We start from the raw sequence: 21903 nt of genomic DNA on the forward strand, positions 1-21903 counted from the left end.
ATCTTTCCACACACATATACCTAAACAGCCCTCTTCAAAATCCGCTCGCTCCTTATAATAGAAAAAAAAAGTCGCTATCGGGGGTATTGTATATATATCATCGTCGTCCAAAAAATAAAAATTCACCAGAACCAAACACCTGTCATAAAATCCCCCCCCCCTTACTTAACCCCCCTTTTTCGTTCCCGGAATCTACCAGCCGGGCAAGGAGGGAGGGGGGGGGGGGGGGGAGGGCGCGTCGAGACCTGATTTGGGGGTTTCCCCAACTCTCTAACCTAGTTATCTCTGTCGCTCTGGTTGGTTTGCTTCTGAGGCCCCGAAACTCTTTTGATCTCCTGAGTACCTAAGGTAGAGAACTACTACTTCAAAAGTTTTTTTTTTTTATGTGTCTTTTTGCTTTTCCGATTCTTTCGACTCATATACATAACTAGGCGTAAGTAGTTACCTATGAGAAGCCCCATGAACAACTCCGATGCGCCGTGCTGTCTGTATAAACCCAGTGGCTGCAAACCCTCAAAAAAGCAAAAAGTAAAAAAAAAAAAAAAAAAAAATAGGGGTGGAGAAGAAGAAGAAGATGATGTGTCAAATCATGATATAATACGGAGTGCGTTTGTCATCGTTCAGGATGATGATCGTTTGATGATTGGCCATTGGCCGTTTAGCCGCCCGCCCCATCACGGGCTCCCAGGCTTCTCAGCGGCGGTGGTGGCTCAGGCGGCTCCAGATGTTCGTCAGGCTGCCGGCGCTGCTGGCGCTGTGCTGGCTCGACGCATCGCTGCTTTTGCGGGTCCCGTTGTTGTTGCTGTTGTTGTCGCCGCTGCCGGCGCCGTACACGTTTCCCGCGCCGCCGCGCCCCACGTACCCGACGGGCTTCTGCTCGATGTTCGTCTGGTGCGCGAACTCCTCGTCGAACGAGAGGACCGGCTTCGCGGAGGACACGTGCGCGTTGCCGGCTCCGCCGCGGCCTGAGTGGTATCGCGATGATGACGCGGAGGTGGTGGTGGTGGAGGGGGAGGGTTTGAGCGTGGTGGTGCTGGTCAGGGGCTGCGTGGGGATGCCGGAGGGCGGCGTGGTGGCGGGCGCGCGGAAGTAGTTGCCTGCGCCGCCGCGGCCCGAGTGCACGTATGCGTTCTGGTGGACGGTGGGGTGGGGCTCGGTGATGGTGAAGTTGGGCATGGTGGGCGGTGATGAGTAGGTAGGCAAGTATCAAGGTATTGGATGTTTAGCAGCGAGATATGTAGGTTACGCGAGTAATATGGGTTTTACGCCTTTGTTACTAGGTAGGTATTTAAGGATAAGGGTCAAAAAGCAAACGTGTTTTCACGGGAATGGAAAGAGGATATGGAGTTATTATAGGTATTTCTGTCGTGATGACCAGGGGGGGGGGAGGAAGCAGGCAAAGCCCTTTGTCATAGTTACAACCGTTTCCCACGAGACAGTTCCTGGCTGGTTTAGGTACGGCACGTGGGAGGAAAGAAACAAAGGGGAATGCCTAGAAGAAGGGAAAAACTAAAAAAGCTACATGTGGCCAACGATACGTAACTACGTACTCCTTACCTTTCAGCTAAAGCAAATAAAACAACATGCAATTTGGGAAAATTTTCGAAGGGCCAAAATGGTGGTTTAGCAAGTTTAGCAAGAAAAAAAAATTAAGGCACGCGGTAACTATGGACAGGACACTAAGAGGTGAATTTGGACATGACTAGGGGGGCTTGGACAGCAAAAATCATCGTTCTTGGCATCGATGTCGTAAGGCGCCTAGCAGTTAACGGCAAGATGGTGGAATCTGGGGTAGCCGCGTGATGGATCCCATTAGCAAGGTATTAGCTAACAGAAGCTCCCAAGGTCGATGCGGTTACGAAATCGGGCCTTGGGTAGGGGCATCATGAGACCTGCAAGCTGCTGCAAGGTGAGTTTCTCGTACCTAAAAATTACCCCATAGTTTGCTTTTCTTTCTTCCCTCGCCCACTAGACAGGGGTTATGCGAGATGGGCTCTAGGTGGTGCAATTTTTCTGCTTTGGGACAAGACCATTGAAGCATTTTATGCTTGGGCTTGCTTGGATTGGTGAGAAGAACTCGGCAACCGTCATACGGTGTTGTATTACAATTGTAACTTTGTACAAGACTACAAGTACAGCAGCCCAGATCATCGAATCCTGTCTGCCAGCCAGCCCAGCTTTGGTGTGCCTCCCTGCAGGTACGGGCTGGCTGGATCCAGGAGCCGCTGCAATCCGCAGCCAATAGATCTGAGTGGCTGGCCACGTTGATTCGCTTACAGCAGCTGAGATAAATGGGAGGCCAAATTTCGCCATATGTTCCTATGCGATTTGCCATGTTTAGAATGTCCAGCCATGCTGCTGACGTACGGTCTCCCCGTTGGAAATTTTTCATTTAAATACATCAAAGCAGGTGTAGTTGAAGTGAAGGTGTGTTGACGGGTATGAGCATCTCCGGCCAAGCTTACTAGGGCATTCCCATTTTATTTGCTATGTGCCCAACTATTATGTACCTAGTAGTGTAGCCTGTGTAGGACCTGTAGGTCCCCACCGCTTAGAGAACAAATGACTGCGGCGATTAAAGTCAAAATCGTTTCTAGAGGTATCTATCGAGTAAAATATCCCGAATCGGCCGGTTCATGAAGATTTTGCTCGGTGAGTTCTTGACTAGCCCGTCGCCTATTACAGAGAGTGTGTGTGTGCCTAGTATTTGTGGGGGGAGGCGGGAAAAAGTTGAAGTTTTTGCATCCACTCCTGTTATGCCCTATATAACCTCAGCTGCTTTAGTTAGTCATGACCTTGGAAGTAGGTAACCTAGCAGCCATCGCACTTGTTACGGGTCGTTCTCATACCGGCGTGAGGCATGCGTTCGAACGAGCTATAAAAAAAAACTAGAATCCTGATTGCGTTACTTGTAAATGATTTTTCTTTGTTTGTCCCACTACATGTAGTAATAGTAATGCACAGCATGTTATTTTATGAAGAGCCTCCGAGGTACTTGCGCCTCTATCCTCCGGGTCTGAGTCGTCGACTCGTCGGTGATACGGGATTGAATTACTGTATTCTGGACATTCCCTCGCCGAGTGTATCGCGTAGGACAGCTTCAACGGACATAATTGTTGCTTCAAACATACTGGCCATGGTGATGATGCCTCTCTACTGCATGATAAGAAAGACGGGGGAGTGTGGTTTGTATTGAGAGTTGACTAGGTTATGTAGCTACCTACCTAGTACTAGGTAGCTATGTAGGTTATGTATTTCGTATATATTGCTGACTAATTGCATGGTATTCAGCCGCAGTTCAGTTCTGAGTTCCTCACTACTAGGTACCTACCAGGTAGGGTCCTCTTCACGTTTCGCTTACCTAACATACCCTAGGTACCTCACATACCTCACATACCTCACATCTCTATAAGAACACCATATCTCCATGCAGCCAATACGCAGGTCCCTTTTAGACCTTCCAGCTGATATCAGAGAGCGCATTTATCTAGATGCCGGTCTCATCTCAGATAATAACCTCAGCTTGGGGTTGAGGTTCGGAATGTGGAACTTCCTGTGGAATCCTACAATTCAGCTGCACAGCGTCACTCGTAACCTCCTCCAAACGTGCAGGAGTATTTCTGCTCATGTCAGATCAATTATTCTTACCAGGAATGCCCTTATCGTTGCCAGGGAAAGTTGCCACGATGCCCTACGGATCTTGCGTCGTCTATCGCAAGAGGAGTGTCGGAGTATACGCCACTTATTTGTTCACCTGCACGTCCAAGATAGTCTTCATGATGGGCCTGGCTCTGAGGTCCAGGCTACCACTCTTCCCCCTGAACGAATAGTGGCATGGCAAGCCACAGCCCGGCATCTCCTATCGCAGATAAGCCCAGGCACGTTAACGTTGCATCTGATTTCTGACACGGGCGACAGCTCAGAGACTCGTGCCATTTGTCAACCCTTACTTGAGTTCCCAGGCAAGCTGAAGGACTGCGAGCTTCGGCTCGGGTCGAAGCAGCAACATCACTTGTCTGTTCTAGCTTCGAACATTGTCACCCGAATTCGAGGAGGCGACCCGGACACGGGGACCAGTCCCTTCCGTTTCTTAGACCTTCCGGCCGAGATTCGGCGGCATATTCTCGAGTACACTGACCTCGTGACGCCTTACGGCCAAGTCCGATGGAACCAAAAAAAGGGGTTTCACGTCGTCTTTAGGTTTAGGGGCACTGGATATATGGAACATGGCTGTTCGCACAGACACCAATGTGCCTGCAGACGGCTGTTTTGCACGTCGGTGACTTCCATCGTGACAGGGTCCTTCTGCCGCAGCCGGCGAAGCGCATACTCCTCCCACTGCCACTGCTGGGCCCCACCAAAAGCCTTCATGTCCGTCAGCCGTGTGTTTTACCAGCACGCGATCGATGTATTCTACTCGCACAATAACGTCACGATCATGCCGTCTAAGGGTGCCACACGCAGCGTCTGCACTCGCTATAGCCTGCTTCGCCTGGACGCGTCGCGGTTCATCACGAGACACATGTGGCCGGAGGTGCTTCGCCATATCCACTCTCTAGAGCTTATCCTTCCGCTGACCAACTCGGTATCCTGCCCAGAATTTCGGAGCCCTCTCTACTTAGACTGGTGCTTCGCCATCGCACACCTCAAATGCCACGCGAACCTGGACAAGTTGAAGCTCATCGTCTACTCATTGGTAGATGCTCCCAGGGGCTTTAAACCTAGCCCCCTCATACATGCCGACTGGAACGTGAACGCGGGGCCTCCTCTGCTACTCGAGGCACACACCCGCCTTCTGACGCCGCTGCAGTTCATGCGGCCGATCAAGTATTTCTTCGTGTTTCTGGAATGGTGGTGGCACTGGACACCTGAGCACCTCGCGCCGTCTAGCACGACTGAAATATCATCCCACGACGCCTTTGCAGCTACCGCTGAGCAGCAGCAGCACTGGGCCGTGGTCGAAATGGAGTTTTGTCTCGAACGCACGGTCATGGGGGACGGATATGATAGCTTGGCCGTGGGAAAGGCAAAGGAGCGGCAGAGTGTCTGGATGTTTAATGAGGATTAGGGGGTAAGGAAGGAGGCGGCTAAATCAAGCATAATGATAATGACTTTTGAAAATTGGCAATCTAGTTCTTTATAGGCCTAAGCACTAGGCATCCTTTCTTTTCTTCTTTTCTTGACCGAGGTATTCAATCCCGGGGACACTGACAATAGGAGTACAGAGTATCTGAGCTAGCTGGCATCTTGAACATCTTAGCTTGGTGGAATAGGAACGTGCCGAAATTTTTTCTTGAGCGTGTCAGGATCTGCCGAACTGCATGGCAAAGCACCGACGCAGATGGTTTATGACTAGATGTTGGTACCTACTATGTATTTGGGTACCTCCACTATACCTATTCCACCTAAATTCTAGTGCAGGTGTCTCTGTACCTAGTAGGTATCAATACCGAAGGATCCACGGCTCTTAATAGGATGGAGTACTGTCCAGAGTACTATCTAGGGTATGCGAGTTCAAGCGCAGCCTTAGTATCTAAGGTTAGTATCTCTCTGCTGTTGTTGTTGCTGTTGTTGTAAGAGTCTACGAGCATCTCTACGAACTAAACTGGTTCGTACATCAGGTGCCACGGCCATCTCAAGAATCTACAGGCGTGGTGTTGACGACTTGCCCATCATGGATGTAACTAGGCTAGAGACTTGGCTTGCGAGATGCGAGTGAATGTAAAAGGCGCATGCCCCCCCTTTTTATCAGTAGAATAATGACCTCGGGAAGTAGGCGGGGTCTTCTATAAATTGATTAACCTGCGTAAGATCGGTGGGCACTTAGGAATGTCCAGGAACAAAGGAGACGTCGAACCAACTACCAACAGTTCCTTCACGCTTTCTGATTGCCGTATATCTCTCCCTTCGCATGTAACATTTATGTAAGGGGCACAGGAGGTCCCTACTTCATGCCGTTTAAGAGTATCATCGGTCTGCCATACACTCCGGCAGGCTTCACTAGGAGGTTAAATACTAGGTAGTTTTGTTTGCAAAGCCACCCAGCTCACATGAATATTGGGATGAGTATTTCATCCGTGTTGATAAAGCTTCCATGGACGCTCACCCATGTGGATTCCACGCGGATGCTTACACACGGGGCGAAGGGTAGGTATGTGATAATAATCTTAAAAAGGTTACTGGACGCCATTCAAGACAACGATGATATCAAGTGCATTGTTCGAGAGACTGTCTAGGTATGGTATATCAAGATGGTCAGTCTCTAGCTTGGCAATTATATTGGATTATGGATTGTTGCAATGTGATGAGGTATTACTTATTTATACGAATATATGCCGAGAGATCTAACCTAGCTTGAAAGGAAAGCAATTATATTAAAATCCTAATCCGGGCTGTAGTTGCTGCTATCAAGAAGATCATTGTTTTGTGTATAGAGTCCCGCTTAGCGAATTCATTATCGTCCAGCTCGTGTGGTTGAAGCTACTACGTGTATAGCATATGAGATGAATGAAGCATAACCCGGAGATAGGGCAGTAGGAATATATAGATAACCAGGACAGGCCGAAAAGGGGTCACATTTCCAAAGCTCAAACATCCGTGGCGAATCAGTCTTCATCACCGCAGTATTTCAAGCCGGGCTCTCACTTCCTTTTACCACATCCAAGTCTTTCGTGACAGTGATTTGCCCCTCGGTTTGATCCCCTCCGTCATTGTCATTGCCACTAAATATAACCGTGTCAAACCCTGGTGGCTCATCCCCCTATTTAGCCCATACCCTCATCCGACCCATAATAACCTAGGTAGGTAGGTAAACCTGTATGTGCTATTACGCCTTCACGCGTCTCATCCTTGATTTTCTCGTCGTCCTTCTCTATCCCAAGCTCCGTCTGTAGATCCGTCCGCAGGGCGACTTGCTTTATCGTCATACCAACCACTAAGCCGAGAAGGGAGAATCCGATGGCGACTTGCCAGCAGCGCTTCAAGCTGTCCACGTAAATGCTCTTCATCACAGCTTTCAGGGCCGGGTTCTGGTTCAGCGAAGACATGAAGCCGCCCGTGGCTAAGGCGTAGGCTCCACCGTTGGCCAAACGCTCTCGCACATTAGAGTCCTCGATCCGAACGAGCAGCTCATTGTCGCGGGAGTTGAAAATGGCAGCTGGAATGGCCACAACCCATAACGCCGCCGAAGCTGCGGATGAACCCCCATGTGGCTGTGGCCACAGCTTGGTCGGATTCTATCAGGGGTGCCTGGATCACGGGCAGCGTAGTCGTTACCAACATACCAACTCCCGCAGCACCGATGCACTGTGCTCCAGCCCAATACGCAGCGGATGAATTCTCATCGAGCCGGCTATAGAGCCCGAATGAGATGGCAAAGGCAGCCGTGCCAAGAAAGAACCAAGGACGGTAACGGCCAAACTTCGAGATTCCCATACCAGCACCCATCGCGAACGGCGTAGACACGGCTGCGAACGGAAGGAGGTTGACTCCTGATGTGATAGGGTCACCCTCCAAAACAGCCTGGAAATAAACTGGAAAAAGTACGTACTATGTAGTCCAGTACAGAAGCATGGAATGGATAAACGTCAAAGCAAAGCCCCCCAAGGACGTTCTGTTGGAGAATATTCTGATAGGCATGGTGGGCTCTACTATCAAGGACGTAGACTCTATGCTAACGAAGGCTATCTAACCAGGGAAACTCGACGCCACCCCAGGTCAGAGCCAGGAGAACAGAAACGACAGATGCGATCAGGAGAGCATTTCCCCCAAAATCAACGCGTTTTAATGAATTACGAGTGGCATCTTTGGCGTAGCGAACCCTAAGCACCAGTGCTAACAACACCCATGCAACATCAGCTATTGGAAGGTTTAGGTAAAATACCCATCGCCAGCTAACCCGCTGAGTGAAGACACCGCCGATGAAAGGACCGAGAACGACGGCAACTGTATAAACAATGAATATGATACTTGTGTACTTAGGCCGCTCGCGTAGAGGAACCAGATCAGCGACTACCTAGTATGATTTCGATGAGGATGTTAATACCCCCACCACCGAGCCCGTCGGGGGGATTTTAGTTGCCTCCATTCCAATATACCGAGTCATCCATTGTAAAGTTGTTGATGGTGCCCTTATTCAAGTTTGTATTAGTGGAGTAAAGTATACCTACATGTAGTAAATAACCTTATGGTTTGAAAAGGTACATGTAGCAAATAAATGCAGTCAGGTGACTTGGTGTTTATGAGCGCGCGTGTACTACTAGTAGTAACTACATGCCTGATTATGTAATTGAAGACTTATAATGCTCCACTTATTGCGTTTTAAAGCTGTTTAGGTGCCTAAAGCTTTGTTGCGCGCTGTGTAACTTTCTACCCGCGCAGCTGCCGCGTCGAGTTACTACAACATATTAGTATAGAACCTTGAAAGTGATTTCAATTAACTCAATTAATTTCAATTAAAAAAAGAAAATCAATCGAGAAGAGTTCTTTCTTCATCCCCCATTCGTAATTCTTATATTTTGCACACGTTATTCCTGTTATTCCTGTTATTCCTCCAAAACGTACTTATGCTGAACTATTTGATCTCGAATCAACCTTGAAATTCCCATGGTTCCTCCATTGCGCTCGTAATCTTGTCGCGATGCCTGCGTATGTCCCCCTCTCCTTACTCCTATCCTTTTAACGCGTAATGACTAACATCAAGTATGATAAAGTCCAGGTGACCAGCACAGCACTATCACCAACCCTTTTGAGGAGTCGGTACCTCGCATGTCCGAATTTACTGCTGCTCAAATTGCTACCTTGCAATCACGCTTGGGCAAACAGCTAGGCCCCGAATATCTCTCATCCCGTAACGGTCCATCTGGTCAAAAGGTCCATTATATCGCCGCCGACAAATGCATCGCTCTCGCCAATGATGTTTTCGGCTTCAATGGCTGGTCCTCCAGCATTCAGAACATACAGGTTGATTTTGTCGACGAGAACCCTCAGACCTTCAAAATATCTCTCGGTCTATCTGTTATCATGAGAGTTACACTTCGAGACGGCACCTACCACGAGGATATTGGATACGGTCACATAGAGAACTGTAAAGGAAAAGCAGCTGCATTCGAGAAGGCGAAAAAGGAGGGTACCACGGACGCGCTGAAACGTGCGCTGCGCAATTTCGGCAATGTCTTGGGTAATTGTATATACGATAAAGAATACCTATCAAAGGTCACCAAGATAAAGGTTGCACCAGTCAAGTTTGACGAGAGTAACTTGCATCGCCATTCCGATTTCGTCAAGAAGGAGCCGACTCCTGTGAAGATTGAGCCGAAAACGACTCAGGCGGAGGCGGATAAGAGTGCCGGGGGTGACAAGATGAGCGCGCATGGTGGGTTTGACTCTGATGATATTGACTGGGCGGATGCTGATATTTTGGATTTGTAGTATCAGACTTACTTGACGAGGACTTTGGTGACTTTGACATAGCCGACTTTGGCGTTACCGAGGACGGCCACCCTGATGAGGTAGTGCTACCCAGTCCTCATACCATGAGTTCAAATGAGAAGTCTAGTACCAATGATCATCATACTCCATCTACAAACAATGTCTCGAGGCAAATGCAACCGCCACCAAAGCCGGCTGTTCAACCTCCTAGACCACCTCTCACCCCCAATCAGCCACCACAACAACGACCAGGTACATCTTTCCAAGGCCGCCCGAACCCGCAACCATATCCCAAACCCCCCATTCATACCGCCAATGCAGCACAGCAAGCATTAGCCAATAATAAAACACATACACCACCTCCAAACGGCGCAGCGCCAACAGAACCAGTGTCTTTCTTTTCAGCTCGCTCAATTCCGAAACTACCCGAAGATGCACCCCCAGACGCAGCTATTATCCCCACTCAAGGAGCCAAGCTGTTCAATCCCCGTCTAGACAGTCCTTCGATTCGAAAAACACCGGGCATCGATCACAACTCCTCCAAGCCGGTATCTAAGTCCGGACAACACGTCCCACCTACAAAGAGGGACCAGGAACCAGCGCTTGGCCTGGCCGGTGCTCCAGCCGGTGCCCCAACAGGAAACAACTTGTTCTCTGGGCCCGGTGCGGGTCCTGGCAGACCCAGCGTGGGCGGTATTGGCAATCCCGCATTAAGTCAAGCGCGGCAGATCGGAGCTCCAGGAGTAGGGAGCCCAATGGGAAATCGTGGCCAGTACCGGCCCTTAACGGTAAAGCGGCCGGCACCCACAGGTCCGGATCCCGTGAACAGGACACCGCTTACCGAAGTCACGAATAACGGTTCCGCTCAGGGTGCGGGAATGGGGGCAATGGATGTCAAGAGACAGAGGATGTCTTAAGCAACCGGCCAGGAAAAGGGATTATCGTAGGGATGTACGGTGGTTACGGGCTATGGTATAGGCGGTCCATTTCTCTGGCTAGCAATGTTTGGCGTTCGGAGTGCATGATGCTGACTCTATGCCATACCCAATTAGATGTCATTTTGTTAGCATTTTTCAAGTCTGGAGCTCTTAGGCTCTAAAGCCTCGAGTTGCTGATATCCTGTTTCTACCCATTGATAGATATAGGTACATATGCACGTGATGATTATGAAGGCATCTCCAATACGACCTCATTGACATGAAAATACGCGGTGACCCAAAGTCCTAAACAATAATTCTAGCTGTATATGGCCATTCGAGTGCTACATGGTACCTAGCTATCATAGCATTATTGTGTAACTCAAGGCCGAGAAGATGTGACAAATCAAGAATTCGTATTCTCGAGAACACACACCTATATGTATTGCGCATGACAAATACGAGTCGAGAAACATATACTTACCTACTAACTACGTAAGAGATGTAGATAGCTTTCACTGCGCTGAGAGGTTGAAGAGCCTGGGGGCCGCAGGGCAACCAACCCGTCTTACCAACGTGTTAATCATATGGCAGCCTAATAGGGGGGGGATCCTACCGGAGGTAAGTAAGCGGAGGGCTAACATTTATTTATTTATCCCACCCATGCTACCTAGACGGTTATCAAACGCTCCAGGTTAGGTTAGGTTAGGCCCCTTGTCTACCTACATATTGATCGTATCGTATGAAACTTGCGGTATTGTCCCTTATATATAACAAATACCTACCGCCTCGATCTTAGACTTTTGCTTATTGATGTGTGAATGAATATTTCTTGTCTTTCATCTTCGTCGTCGTTTTGTCATACCTAGTAGCGATATTATCTAAGATTCTACGTACATACATACATACCTACATACCTACGTACCCAACAGGTACCTAACAAACATGGCTCCCGGCAAACTCACGTTGCATCACCTAAAAGTAAGTCCTACCTACCTACCTACCACACACAGCGAAGGAGAAGACATAAGAAACGTCAGCGCAACAAACGGTAAAAAAAAAAAAAAAAAAAAAAAAACCAAGAACTAACTAACCGACCAAAAAACCCAAACAGGACTCGCAATCCCAACTAATCCTCTGGCCCCTCGAAGAACTCGGGATCGAGTACGAGCTCGTGACGCACCTCCGCGACGCCTCGGGCCGCGCGCCCGCGGCCCTGCGCGCCGTGCACGCGCTCGGCAAGGCGCCGACGCTCGTGACGCCGTCGGGGCGCGTGCTCAGCGAGCGCAGCGCCATCACGCTGTGGCTCCTGCACCACTACGACGAGGAGGGGAGGCCGTTCCGGCTGCCGTCGTGCTCGTCGGACGCGGACGCGGAGCACCGCGACGACCTCGCGCGCGAGGAGCAGCTGATGAGCGTCGGCAGCACGACGCTGCACACGCCGCTGCTGCTCAAGGCCGTGTTCGGGCGCATGGCCAGGCAGGCGCCTTTCCTGCTGCGCTGGGTCGTCGTCGCGATCGGGGGGATGCTGGACAGCGCGTTTGTGGACGGCGAGATCAGGCTGGTGATGACGTATCTGGACGGGGAGCTGGCGCTGCCGGAGAAGAAGGAGGGGGAGGGGGAGGGGGAGGGGAAGGAGCGCGAGTGGTTCATGGGCACGAAAAACCCGACGAGGGTGGATTTCTCGATGATGTGGTATGTGGACTGGGCGGTGAGGTGCGGGTGGCTGGATATTGCGCAGTACCCGCGCGTGAAGGCGTGGCGGGATAGGATTCTGGAGAGGCCGGCGTGGAAGAGGAGTATTGAGAAGACGGGCGGGTATGATCCTAATCTTTAGGAAGGGTAGGGGAAAGGGGTGTTTAGGTCTATCATAGGTATATGGACTTCAATATTGTGTAATACCACATATATCGTGCATCGTCCAATCTGACCTTATGGGTCTATAGCCGGTGTGTGATGCGGCTGACTGCAACGGCTCCCCGCATACAGTCCAGTGGCTTTCTCCCGTTTCATTCGGAAATTTTTCATCAGCCACCAACCTCTGAAAAATTACCTACTTTGTACATTTCCTTTCTTTTCATTGGATCTTCGGTGATGTAGAACTTGTTGGAGGGAATATGTTTTCGTACTTGCCTCCTCCCTGAGTTCTTGGCAGCTTTACAAGAACCTCGTCATTCATAATCTCATAATCACCCGTTTGAACAACATTGGAACATACCAACCTCATACCTAGTACTTACACACTAATAATATCAGGCATACGTAGAGGGGATTAATAGGGCTATGTAGGCAATAGAATGCCATTGCCGTCATTTAGATAACCCAGGACCGTTGCCCCGAACTCGGACATCGAAAACAAGATTTTCAAGACCAGAGAAGTCGAGTTATAATGCGCTGTGCTGCCTTTCAATAGCATGTCTACCTATATAACACATAGATAACAACAACTTACCTAGGTATCTAACGAAGCATCCCCGCCACGAGGGCTCCCCCTTCACCGTTCCTAAGTATACCCGTAACCCCAAATATCGCCGGGCAGTTTATGGAGAAGCAATGCGGGGAAAGCTGGGGTAGAGCTTGGATCTTGGCCTAGCAAGGTGGCATCGCAGGGAGCGCGATGATTGCGATGCCCCTCAAGGCTAAGTCCTCACAGGCCATTCAGCCGAGATATCGATACGTATTAGGCTAGCAGTTGGAGTATCTCGGCGCAGCTCCGGCGTAGTTGGACATCATGATCGTCTCTCCGTATCAGGGGGCCAGTCGGTCTTCCACGGATCAAGAACCGGCATTGTTCTAAATTTCTTATACAATATTTTTCCCCTTGAAGCAGAAGACCGGGTTATCCGTTCGGTACGATCTTCGTCCGTGCCAAGTCTCAAGACCCTCAACACTACAGAAAAGCGTTGGGTATAAAGAGGGTAGAGTGAGGAGAAGAAAAAAAACCCCGACTGCTTGGTATCCTTCTAACACACACGTTCCCCAAAGACTATTTTACGATGTTCTGTCGTAAACTCTTCGGCCTGCTGGCGCTGGGCTCCCTGGGAGCTCACGCCTCAGTGACGGTACGGAAGACGCACCAAGGACCCACAGGGTACGAGGTGGACTTCAAGTACACGAACAAGACGGCGAGCCGCGTGCTCATCGGCGGTGGTATCTACCCGTTCTCCGATCACCTACATACCACGCTAGACACCCGCGCTTGGTACGATCCGCATGACTACCAAGCCGGCGACATTTACGTCAGCTTCGGAACTCCGGATGAAAACTATGAGTGGCCGTATGAGATGAAGAGCGACGGCGAAGGCCTGTGGACCTACACGACCCCTCTGCCCTCGGGGATCTACAGCTACGCGTACCTGATCGACTGCAACTACGCACCAAACTGCAGCATCGACACGGGCCAGCTGGTCATCGACCCGGACCTGCCGCCTTTCCAGAACGTGCAAGGAGACCAGGTGTCGTCCAGTTTCCAGGTACCGTACGACGACCGGTTCCAGGGCACTGATGACATCAGCGCCAACTTCGACTACGCCCTACCGGCGCCGGCCGAGTTCCGCGGAACTATCAAGTCGGTCAACTACACGTCTCCGGGCTCGATCCACCCGGCGCCCGACGTGCACCACTTCGCGCTGTACCTGCCGGCCGACTACGGCAAGGTGCCAGGGAAGACGTGGCCGCTGCTGTACCTCTCGCACGGAGCGTACGGCAACGGCAACGACTGGGAGAACCAGGGGCGGATGTCGCACATCATGGACAACCTGATCGCGGCGGGCCACATCGAGCCGACGGTGGTGGTGATGCCGTCGTTCTACAATCTGGACGACAGCCTGCCGCGGTACATCATGGGGAACAAGTCGGACAACGCGACGATCCCGCCGTCGCCGTTCGTGCGCGAGAACTACCAGAAGTACCTCTTCCCCTGGGTGGCGGCAAACATTCCCGACGTCTGCGACGACCCCAGCTGCCGCGCCTTCGCCGGCCTCTCCATGGGCGGCCGCCTCACGTACGAGATGTACATCAACGCCACCGACTACTTCACCTACTTCGGCATGTTCTCGCCCGCCACCTCGGACCCGTACATCGACGCCGCTGCGGTCGCGGCCAATCCCGCGTTGGCGGAGAAGGGTGTCTTCGTTGCGTACGGGCTATACGACTTCGTCTTCGACTCGGGCCGCGACCTGCAGGCCGCCTTGGCCTCCGTTGACATCCCGTTCCTCAACCGCATCTCGCCCTGGGGGGGCCACTACTGGAATACCTGGCAGGATGAGCTGTGGTGGTTTGGGGTGAATGCCTTGTGGAAGCCATTACCGTACACAACGAAGACGGGGCGGCAGAAGCAATAGCTATCTGGTATACATACCTACATAATCTTGATTCTAGATAAACCAATTCTGTATGTACATATTTACGTACAATGTAATACACATAATACAATCGTATCGAATTGAAAGCGCCCTTTGCGGCTAGATGAATAATCAGTACTACCTACCTAGAAGGTAGAGATTGTAGATCTTCTTACGAGGATATTCCCAGTCCACCATATGCGTTCAAGATCTTCTCACCGCTCGCTGGCTTGCCACTAGATGAAATATCGGGCTTGAAGCACGTGTTGGTCGTCAGGTTTTTCCTTTTCCCAGATGACGATCACACCACGCTAGCAAACATCGACGGTTTATCATTGATGTACATTGTATGTATGTACAGGATCATGTCAGGATGCACAGGATGCACAGGATGTACATACATGCCGACAAGGAAGCTTGATACGGAAGTTGAGGGTATCTGCATTCGGGTGCGGCCCGTACCTGTTTATCAATACTAGGTAGGTATTGAACTATGTAGTACATGGCACCAGGTAGGCATAGTACATTTACATTACGTACCTTGGTATATAATTTGCAAATTATCCGTAAATTGAAATAGATGTTACTATGTCAGTACTAAGGTAGTCGTGGTATTTCACCGTGCTAGCTCGAAATCCGTTCTCGTGTCCCTGATCTGATATAGGTGATGCAACAATCTGGGGACGTAGGGCTGACGGAGATAGAGTTATCCTCCTTTGGGGAAAGACTTAACAGCGTGACCTAAGAAACGGAGATATTGGATCTTCCTTAAGATTCTAGGCGTGCTTGGTAAGTTTCATGATAAATCGGTTACATCTATGATCTAGGTGCAATACAAGGTTCAATTATTACCAACGTAGTCCTAGAGATCTGGCCATCTGACTCACCCTCGAACTGAAACATCTTCTATTATTATGTAAACTTTAAAAGATATAAAAGGACTAAGGCAATGCTAGTTAGTATATCTTCACTTTAGTACGGAATGACGTCTTAAAGTCACATCGGCAAATTCGGGCAAATTGGGACACGCAATAACTTACGGGGTTATAATTGTACCGATTTCATCGACATTGGCTTGTAGATTGGTAAACTACCGATGTATACCTTTGTACCACTAGTAGTACAGTAAACCTTGGCCATAACGATATGGAAAAAACACCACTCTTAATTCGTTATAGAGAGGTATCGTTATGTAGAGATGGACCCACTGTCATGGTCCGTGTACTTCCGTTGTACCTTTACTGCCATTTTATTAGAAAAGGTACTTACCTAATATTGTTCTTTTAAATTCCTTTCATATTTAAAAGATATTATGCAGTAAGCCAATTTTTCGGCGATTAGATATCGTGGCGGTGATTAGATTTACCTGAAAAAAGGACAGTCCAATTGGCTACCAAACGCAAAATTCCACTTATTCCACCAAAAATTTATCAAAATAAACGGTTTTTTACACATGGTCCATAACGATCTTGGTGGTGGCGGTCAAAAAATTAACGATATATCGCTAAGGTTAAAATATCGTTATTTCCCATACAAAATTGCAATGTTCCCAAAATTATATCGTTATACAAAAATATCGTTGTCTACCGAATCGTTATGGCCAAGGTTTACTGTATCTACAAACGATAATCTTAGTATGCACATCTGTAATTCAATCCAGACTTCGAGAAGAGCGTCCCGTAATCCTACATTCCCATGTAAGCGGCCAAGTTGCGGCTCTTGCATATCATAGTACGGATACGTGCATGCATACTATAGCCTGTATACGTGTAGGGAGGAACCGTAACCCGCATGAGTTGGTGAAGGTGGATCTGTGCCAATCTTTAGTACATGTCAGGTACACGTATGTTTACTAGGTAATGTAGTGCATCATGGATGTATTGTACATACTATCTGTAGTAGTACATGTATATAACTACTTGGAAACGGTTAGATACATTTAGTTATGTACTACAGTAAAACATTGAAGTGTAAAGTTGTTTGCTAATTTATAGAAAGAATCGCGCAACATCAATATTGTCAGGGCAAAGATGAACTTTTGAGATTCACCGAATGAGAACCTGTTATGTAAGCCGCTACCACATACATACATAAATACATATGTATGGGATACGAAGTTGGTAGGTACGGAAAAGATAGTTCCAGGTGGTACGGTCGTATGATCCAGATCAGCTCACTTACAGTTGCGTATACCCGTTCAAGGTCACATAAGATTCGTTAAATGCTTGGTAATGTTGATTAGAAAATATATGATTGGCTTATAATAAACACAGTAACTGTTTTAAGGGTGTGGGTGACATGATGAGAAGCGGGGATAGCCGATTAAAGAAGCCCAGCTGCTGTGTGTAGCTGTGCTATCACTGCTATGGATGTAGGTAGGTGCATGGGAGGGTGGGTTCTAGTGCTGCCTACCAGCGCCTAACTACCTAGATAGGCACCTACCTACCTAGTAGGTACCCTTGCAGTGTAAATGCCTGCCCCTTTTCCCAACTTGAGTACTAGTACGGCGTAGTAGTACCCAGGTAATACAGATAAGATCAATTAAAAGTGAGAATTTGGTGGCAACTTTCAAAGCTTTTTAGGGGAACCACACCTTGGAGTCTTGGACATCCATCAATCCAGATGTCCCATTTATCCATTCCACAATAAAAATAAAAACTAAACCTCAAAACGCCAGGTGGGAACATGGAATGCAATGTATTAATGCGTGAGTCGACAGTATACGTATTCCTATATCAGGGATCTTTTTCTTTCCAACATTAAGTAGGTTACCTATACTATCTTTTCTGTCTGTGACTGTTCTATTTCAGGATAATCTCTTGAGTCCAGGATTTGTATCTATTATTCAAACTATTTGGTTACTTAACAGGCAAATAAAACTCCCCTCTCTCCCACCCATTTCCATATCTTTCTCTTTTCTTTTCTAGTCTTCCATATCATTATAAACCAAACCCCCATTCTCTATCTATCAATCTACCTACCTACACCTAAGATATCTACGCTAGTATCTACCCTTCGAGGTTATCGACCTTCCAGCCTTATAAGCCATAGACCCCGAGTCGAGTTGCCTTACCAGAGAGTTACAGCCTGCTTAAGTGCTCGTTCATATCGACTATAGACCTGTTTATACCTATTCGTGTCACCACTTTAGACGTTTGACAACGCTTCTGCTGTGTCTTTTTCAAACGACTATACCTGCAATAAATCAAGGTCACGCGACCCTACACCAACACCCACATCAACATGTCGCCCACTTACACCATGTCCGCACACCTGTGCAAACAAATCTATAAGTCATTCCAGACTCGCCAAACTTCACCGGAGCCTCAATCTGCCTCTACCTCCACACCCACCACATACACATCGACGTACTTGCGCCGTTCGCCCTCTCCTCAGCCTGAGAAACGCTCCATGGATAGCGACCGCAGCGACTCTAGCACACATCCCACACAACCGCCGTCGAGTTCAAGTTGGAGATGGGGTACCCGCTAAGTCGATTTGTTTTATCCAGGCAGAGCTGTGTCTACCTAATGGTAGATATCTGTCCTGGAATGACTTGGGAGAATGTGGACATGTTGCTGGTACCATGACGTACCGGTAATTGGATAATTGGAAATGATACCCCCTTTTGAAATTGATAATTGGCGAATACCTTACCTCACCTTACCCTGTTGGTACCTTGCGAGCTACTAAGTACTGCAACTGGCGCAATGACCGGCGAATCACTCAATCAGCCTCTCCGATCGCGCAACCCCAGATATGGCCCTTTCCATGTGGGGATATACGAAAATATATCATACCTGGGTATATACATAGCAGCACTTGAGGTCTAAGCAATACAACATATATTTTGGATCATGGTGGAATACATGAGTATCTGGTCGCTTGCTTAACGTTTTGGGCTGTCTCTTGACACTGGCGTTTCCCGTTCAGGGATTGGAGTTAATGGATTTGATTGCATGCATATCGAAATGCATCGTAGGAATGGGTTTAGGTACCATTTGGAAGAATATCAGGTCTGTAAGAATTATATTATTTAGCAGGCTGACTTTTACCTACTGGGTGAGAAGAGTCAAGCATAGGTACTTATTCCACAGATACTGGAACATATATGCATATTACAAAAAAGACTACCTACATACCTATCTATCAGTTTTTCACTGACTTCAAAGTGCATGTGATTGCCTAGTGACTTTAGTTATCTTAGTTGTCAAGCCAAGATGCCAATTGTTAGCTCCCCTGATGTTGTTCAGTCTAGCAGTTATGTAGTATAGCCCATAAACTGTACATACCAAGCCTGTTGCGAATTCGTGATAGAAGCTATTAATACACGATGGGTTAGGTAAATTCATAATCAGTCGCTTTTCTCAATGCATCGTTCCGTAAGGCATCTAGGGTACCCTAGGTCTATACCTAGTAGTTATACCTACCCCAAGTAGCTACGAACCATGGTTTATTGAATATTAACCTGCTACAACTTCCAGGTAGATAATGTTAACACTATTGAGTCAACCATTGACTCATAGTCAGTAGCAAGCAGCTTAGAATATGTTCTATATATATTTCTCAGTAGATGTCTTTCACATATTCTCATCTTTCTTGCCTTCTTGTAACATGAGAATTGAATCCTCCGCACTCGTACCAAGTATATATATAAGTTCACTATGACCTCCACGCTGATACATTTTTTCTTCTTCTTTAAACTTACCTACTAGGTACCTTGAGTTACCAGTGTATCAAGAGACACGTGTATTTCGTGAATGTAGAAAGCCTGGTTGAAAAGAATGAGCTCCATCAAGCCATGCTATCTCAATAGTGTCTTCTGGCAACATCTAAATGAATCCCGAAAGGCACCTCGTCTGCTCAGATCTTTGAGAAGAACCCCAATCCTCCTTACTACTTGACATCACAATCAAAAAGTTGAAGAAACATACCTGGGAAGGCAAAATCCCGAAGCGCCTGGGCAAGAACCAAGAGCAGATATCGCAGCGCGGTAGCCAGAACACTGACTGGAGAAAGAGAGCAGCCATGTCGTCGCCAGGGCGGCGGATCAAACGGAGGCTAAGGCCAATCCCGTCACCAACGAGGCAGAAATGCTAGGATCTCTCCTTGAGCACCAATTGATGTTTAAAGGAACGACAAAGAACAACAGGACTACGTGAATTAGTCCAACAACAGATCACTCTACATCTATCTCTTGAACACCTAAGACTATACCAAGATATCATCAGGGTTGGTGTATACAGTTGAGGTACATTTTCAGTGGCCTCGAGTTATTTTAAACAATCTTTTCATACCTCACCACCACGTCTGCGATCCATGGTGGAACCCATGACCTCGCTGCAGCGCTTTAGCTACCCGCCGTTGTCGAAACCTCCCAATCCGCTCTTTTCCATTACCTTTAACCGCGGGTCTTGAACAAATGGCACAGAAAATCAATATGCCAACTCGGCCGGTGGTATAATTCCACACCGGATCAACAGTGAACTGCAACACACTGTGTGTGTCTTCCGGCAGCTACTCTTCATCACGCTTCCAAGGTTGCATACCTAGTACGTTTCCTATGCTTCTCATCGTCGGATAACCTCATAATCAACTAACTGGCAAGGCACAGATTACGCCACTAAGGACCGTGTTTCTCGGAGGACCTCATCCCTTAGCTTATCGACGTCTGGGCCAGAAGAGGAGGAAGGGTACGTGCATACCTGTTTCGAGAGAGGGGTGGTAGTGTAAAGACACGCATTCTTCGCCATCAGCGCTCCCCCCTTTTCCCCCGAACCACACACACACACACAGAGCCAGAATACTAACCTGGGAGGGCAGCAACACCACCGCCGTGCCGCCTATACATACATGCCTATCCAAGGCATCCGATAGCCGCCGCAAGAAGGAAAACCCCCACAGACAACAGGAGCGGGTTTCCCTTTCCACCGGGAACCAGTTCAGGTCTACTTAGGCACCTAGTACTCAGCATAAGCTCATAACCTACCCATCCACCACCAGGCGACGACCTCAAAAGCAAGCACAGCTGTCATGGTACCTAGCCCTAGGGGGCCACCATCCGACAAGCGGGTCTGCGAGCCTGATTTCAAGATCTCTGCAACTGGGGTGTTAGGTTTTTCACAGAACAATCACACACACAAGTTCTCCACCATTACATAAACTGGCTACCTACAAGCTTCTTTATTTTTCAACCCCCCTTTTTTTTTCTGCGCTCCGCCTTGTTGCCATCGCAGCATACCAACCAAACTTTTACCTACATAGTACCTGCATACCTCGATCCAACCCAGCACCACGGGTGAATCTACCCCCAGACTCGCTTCTTCACAGGCCCCGGCTCGGCTGAGTAGGTAGACAGATAGAATACGTCTCCCGCCCGTACTACCAGCCCACCCTAACGTATAAACCGTGCCGTGTCGTCGCCGACTAGGTAGGAATATGTTGCAGGCGCCTCAGGCACCATAGGCTCCACTAGAGCCATATAAGCCATATGGCCACATGTTGGTACTCCTCCGCCACTGTAGTCAGGAATCAAGCAAGCATTCTTCCTTTCCTCTCCTTCTTGGCTGCAGCAGAAGCTGCAACAGGTTATGAGCGCCATGCCGCTTTGAACAAGCGCCTGTTTTGATGTCAGAGAGACACCATAGGTATAGCAAAAGGAAAATTTTAAAAATACTGCTTCCCTCGACTTCACGAAGCCGAGGTTGAATACGACAAAATACAGGCAATAAGCCTATCCGTATTGAAAGAGCCCACCATAAGGTTAAACGAGGCCACGAAAATTCAAAATATAAACACGACAGGTAAAAATCCGAAACGATAAACCTTCTTACCAACAACAACACCATAACGAAAAACAACAATAAAAAAATACGACACTGGGATAAGTACCAAATCAATTCCAACACAACTGTCATGGTGGATACTATAGTTATAAAGGAAGGTACATCCTGATGTATTATAGTACCTTTCCTTTCCTTCTTCAACTTTCTTATAGTCAAATAAAGTAACATCTAGATTAAGAACACCAAATCCTCAATCCCAACTATTATTCGACATCACAACAACCGCCAAAATGGCGGAAGGCCTGTTACGATTCCCCCCTTCTTCAACCAGCAACGCCATCGAGATATACTTGGGTAGGTATGTATGTACGTACGTGGTGGCTCTTGGGGGGTTCTGTGCTCATTTGTAACTACTTCAATTGGGAAAGG

At 48.3% G+C, this 21903-nt stretch overlaps 7 protein-coding genes across 7 annotated transcripts; 5 read left to right on the top strand and 2 right to left on the bottom strand.

The window, feature by feature from the left end:
* Positions 1-231: 231 nt before the first annotated feature.
* GGS25DRAFT_501302 (uncharacterized protein) lies at positions 232-1668 on the bottom strand. Its single transcript, XM_049261912.1, has one exon. It carries the CDS (start codon positions 1174-1176, stop codon positions 694-696), a length of 483 nt encoding a protein of 160 aa, XP_049115107.1. The 5' UTR covers positions 1177-1668; the 3' UTR covers positions 232-693.
* Positions 1669-3326: 1658 nt separating this feature from the next.
* Positions 3327-5739, top strand: GGS25DRAFT_501304 (uncharacterized protein). Its single transcript, XM_049261913.1, has one exon. It carries the CDS (start codon positions 3428-3430, stop codon positions 5066-5068), a length of 1641 nt encoding a protein of 546 aa, XP_049115108.1. The 5' UTR covers positions 3327-3427; the 3' UTR covers positions 5069-5739.
* An 889-nt stretch (positions 5740-6628) lies between these two features.
* Positions 6629-7446, bottom strand: GGS25DRAFT_524114 (uncharacterized protein; the record flags this gene model as incomplete). Its single annotated transcript, XM_049264542.1, has 3 exons — positions 6629-6760; positions 6831-7189; positions 7284-7446. 3 exons carry the CDS (start codon positions 7444-7446, stop codon positions 6629-6631), a joined length of 654 nt encoding a protein of 217 aa, XP_049115109.1.
* A 925-nt stretch (positions 7447-8371) lies between these two features.
* GGS25DRAFT_501307 (recombination protein Rad52) lies at positions 8372-10618 on the top strand. The gene is made up of 3 exons (XM_049261914.1): positions 8372-8646; positions 8712-9373; positions 9430-10618. The coding sequence occupies exons 1-3, from the start codon at positions 8639-8641 to the stop codon at positions 10344-10346; spliced, it is 1587 nt and encodes a 528-aa protein (XP_049115110.1). The 5' UTR covers positions 8372-8638; the 3' UTR covers positions 10347-10618.
* A 403-nt stretch (positions 10619-11021) lies between these two features.
* GGS25DRAFT_533529 (uncharacterized protein) lies at positions 11022-12368 on the top strand. Its single transcript, XM_049265680.1, has 2 exons — positions 11022-11327; positions 11461-12368. The coding sequence occupies exons 1-2, from the start codon at positions 11292-11294 to the stop codon at positions 12181-12183; spliced, it is 759 nt and encodes a 252-aa protein (XP_049115111.1). The 5' UTR covers positions 11022-11291; the 3' UTR covers positions 12184-12368.
* A 974-nt stretch (positions 12369-13342) lies between these two features.
* On the top strand, positions 13343-14815 carry GGS25DRAFT_533531 (carbohydrate esterase family 1 protein; the record flags this gene model as incomplete). The annotated part of the gene is made up of 1 exon (XM_049265681.1): positions 13343-14815. The coding sequence occupies one exon, from the start codon at positions 13343-13345 to the stop codon at positions 14687-14689; it is 1347 nt and encodes a 448-aa protein (XP_049115112.1). The 3' UTR covers positions 14690-14815.
* Positions 14816-17278: 2463 nt separating this feature from the next.
* GGS25DRAFT_501328 (uncharacterized protein) lies at positions 17279-18877 on the top strand. Its single transcript, XM_049261915.1, has one exon. It carries the CDS (start codon positions 17933-17935, stop codon positions 18179-18181), a length of 249 nt encoding a protein of 82 aa, XP_049115113.1. The 5' UTR covers positions 17279-17932; the 3' UTR covers positions 18182-18877.
* Positions 18878-21903: the final 3026 nt, after the last annotated feature.

The sequence above is a fragment of the Hypoxylon fragiforme genome (assembly GCF_022984875.1).
Source record: "Hypoxylon fragiforme strain CBS 206.31 chromosome Unknown GGS25scaffold_7, whole genome shotgun sequence".
NCBI lineage: Eukaryota > Fungi > Ascomycota > Sordariomycetes > Xylariales > Hypoxylaceae > Hypoxylon > Hypoxylon fragiforme.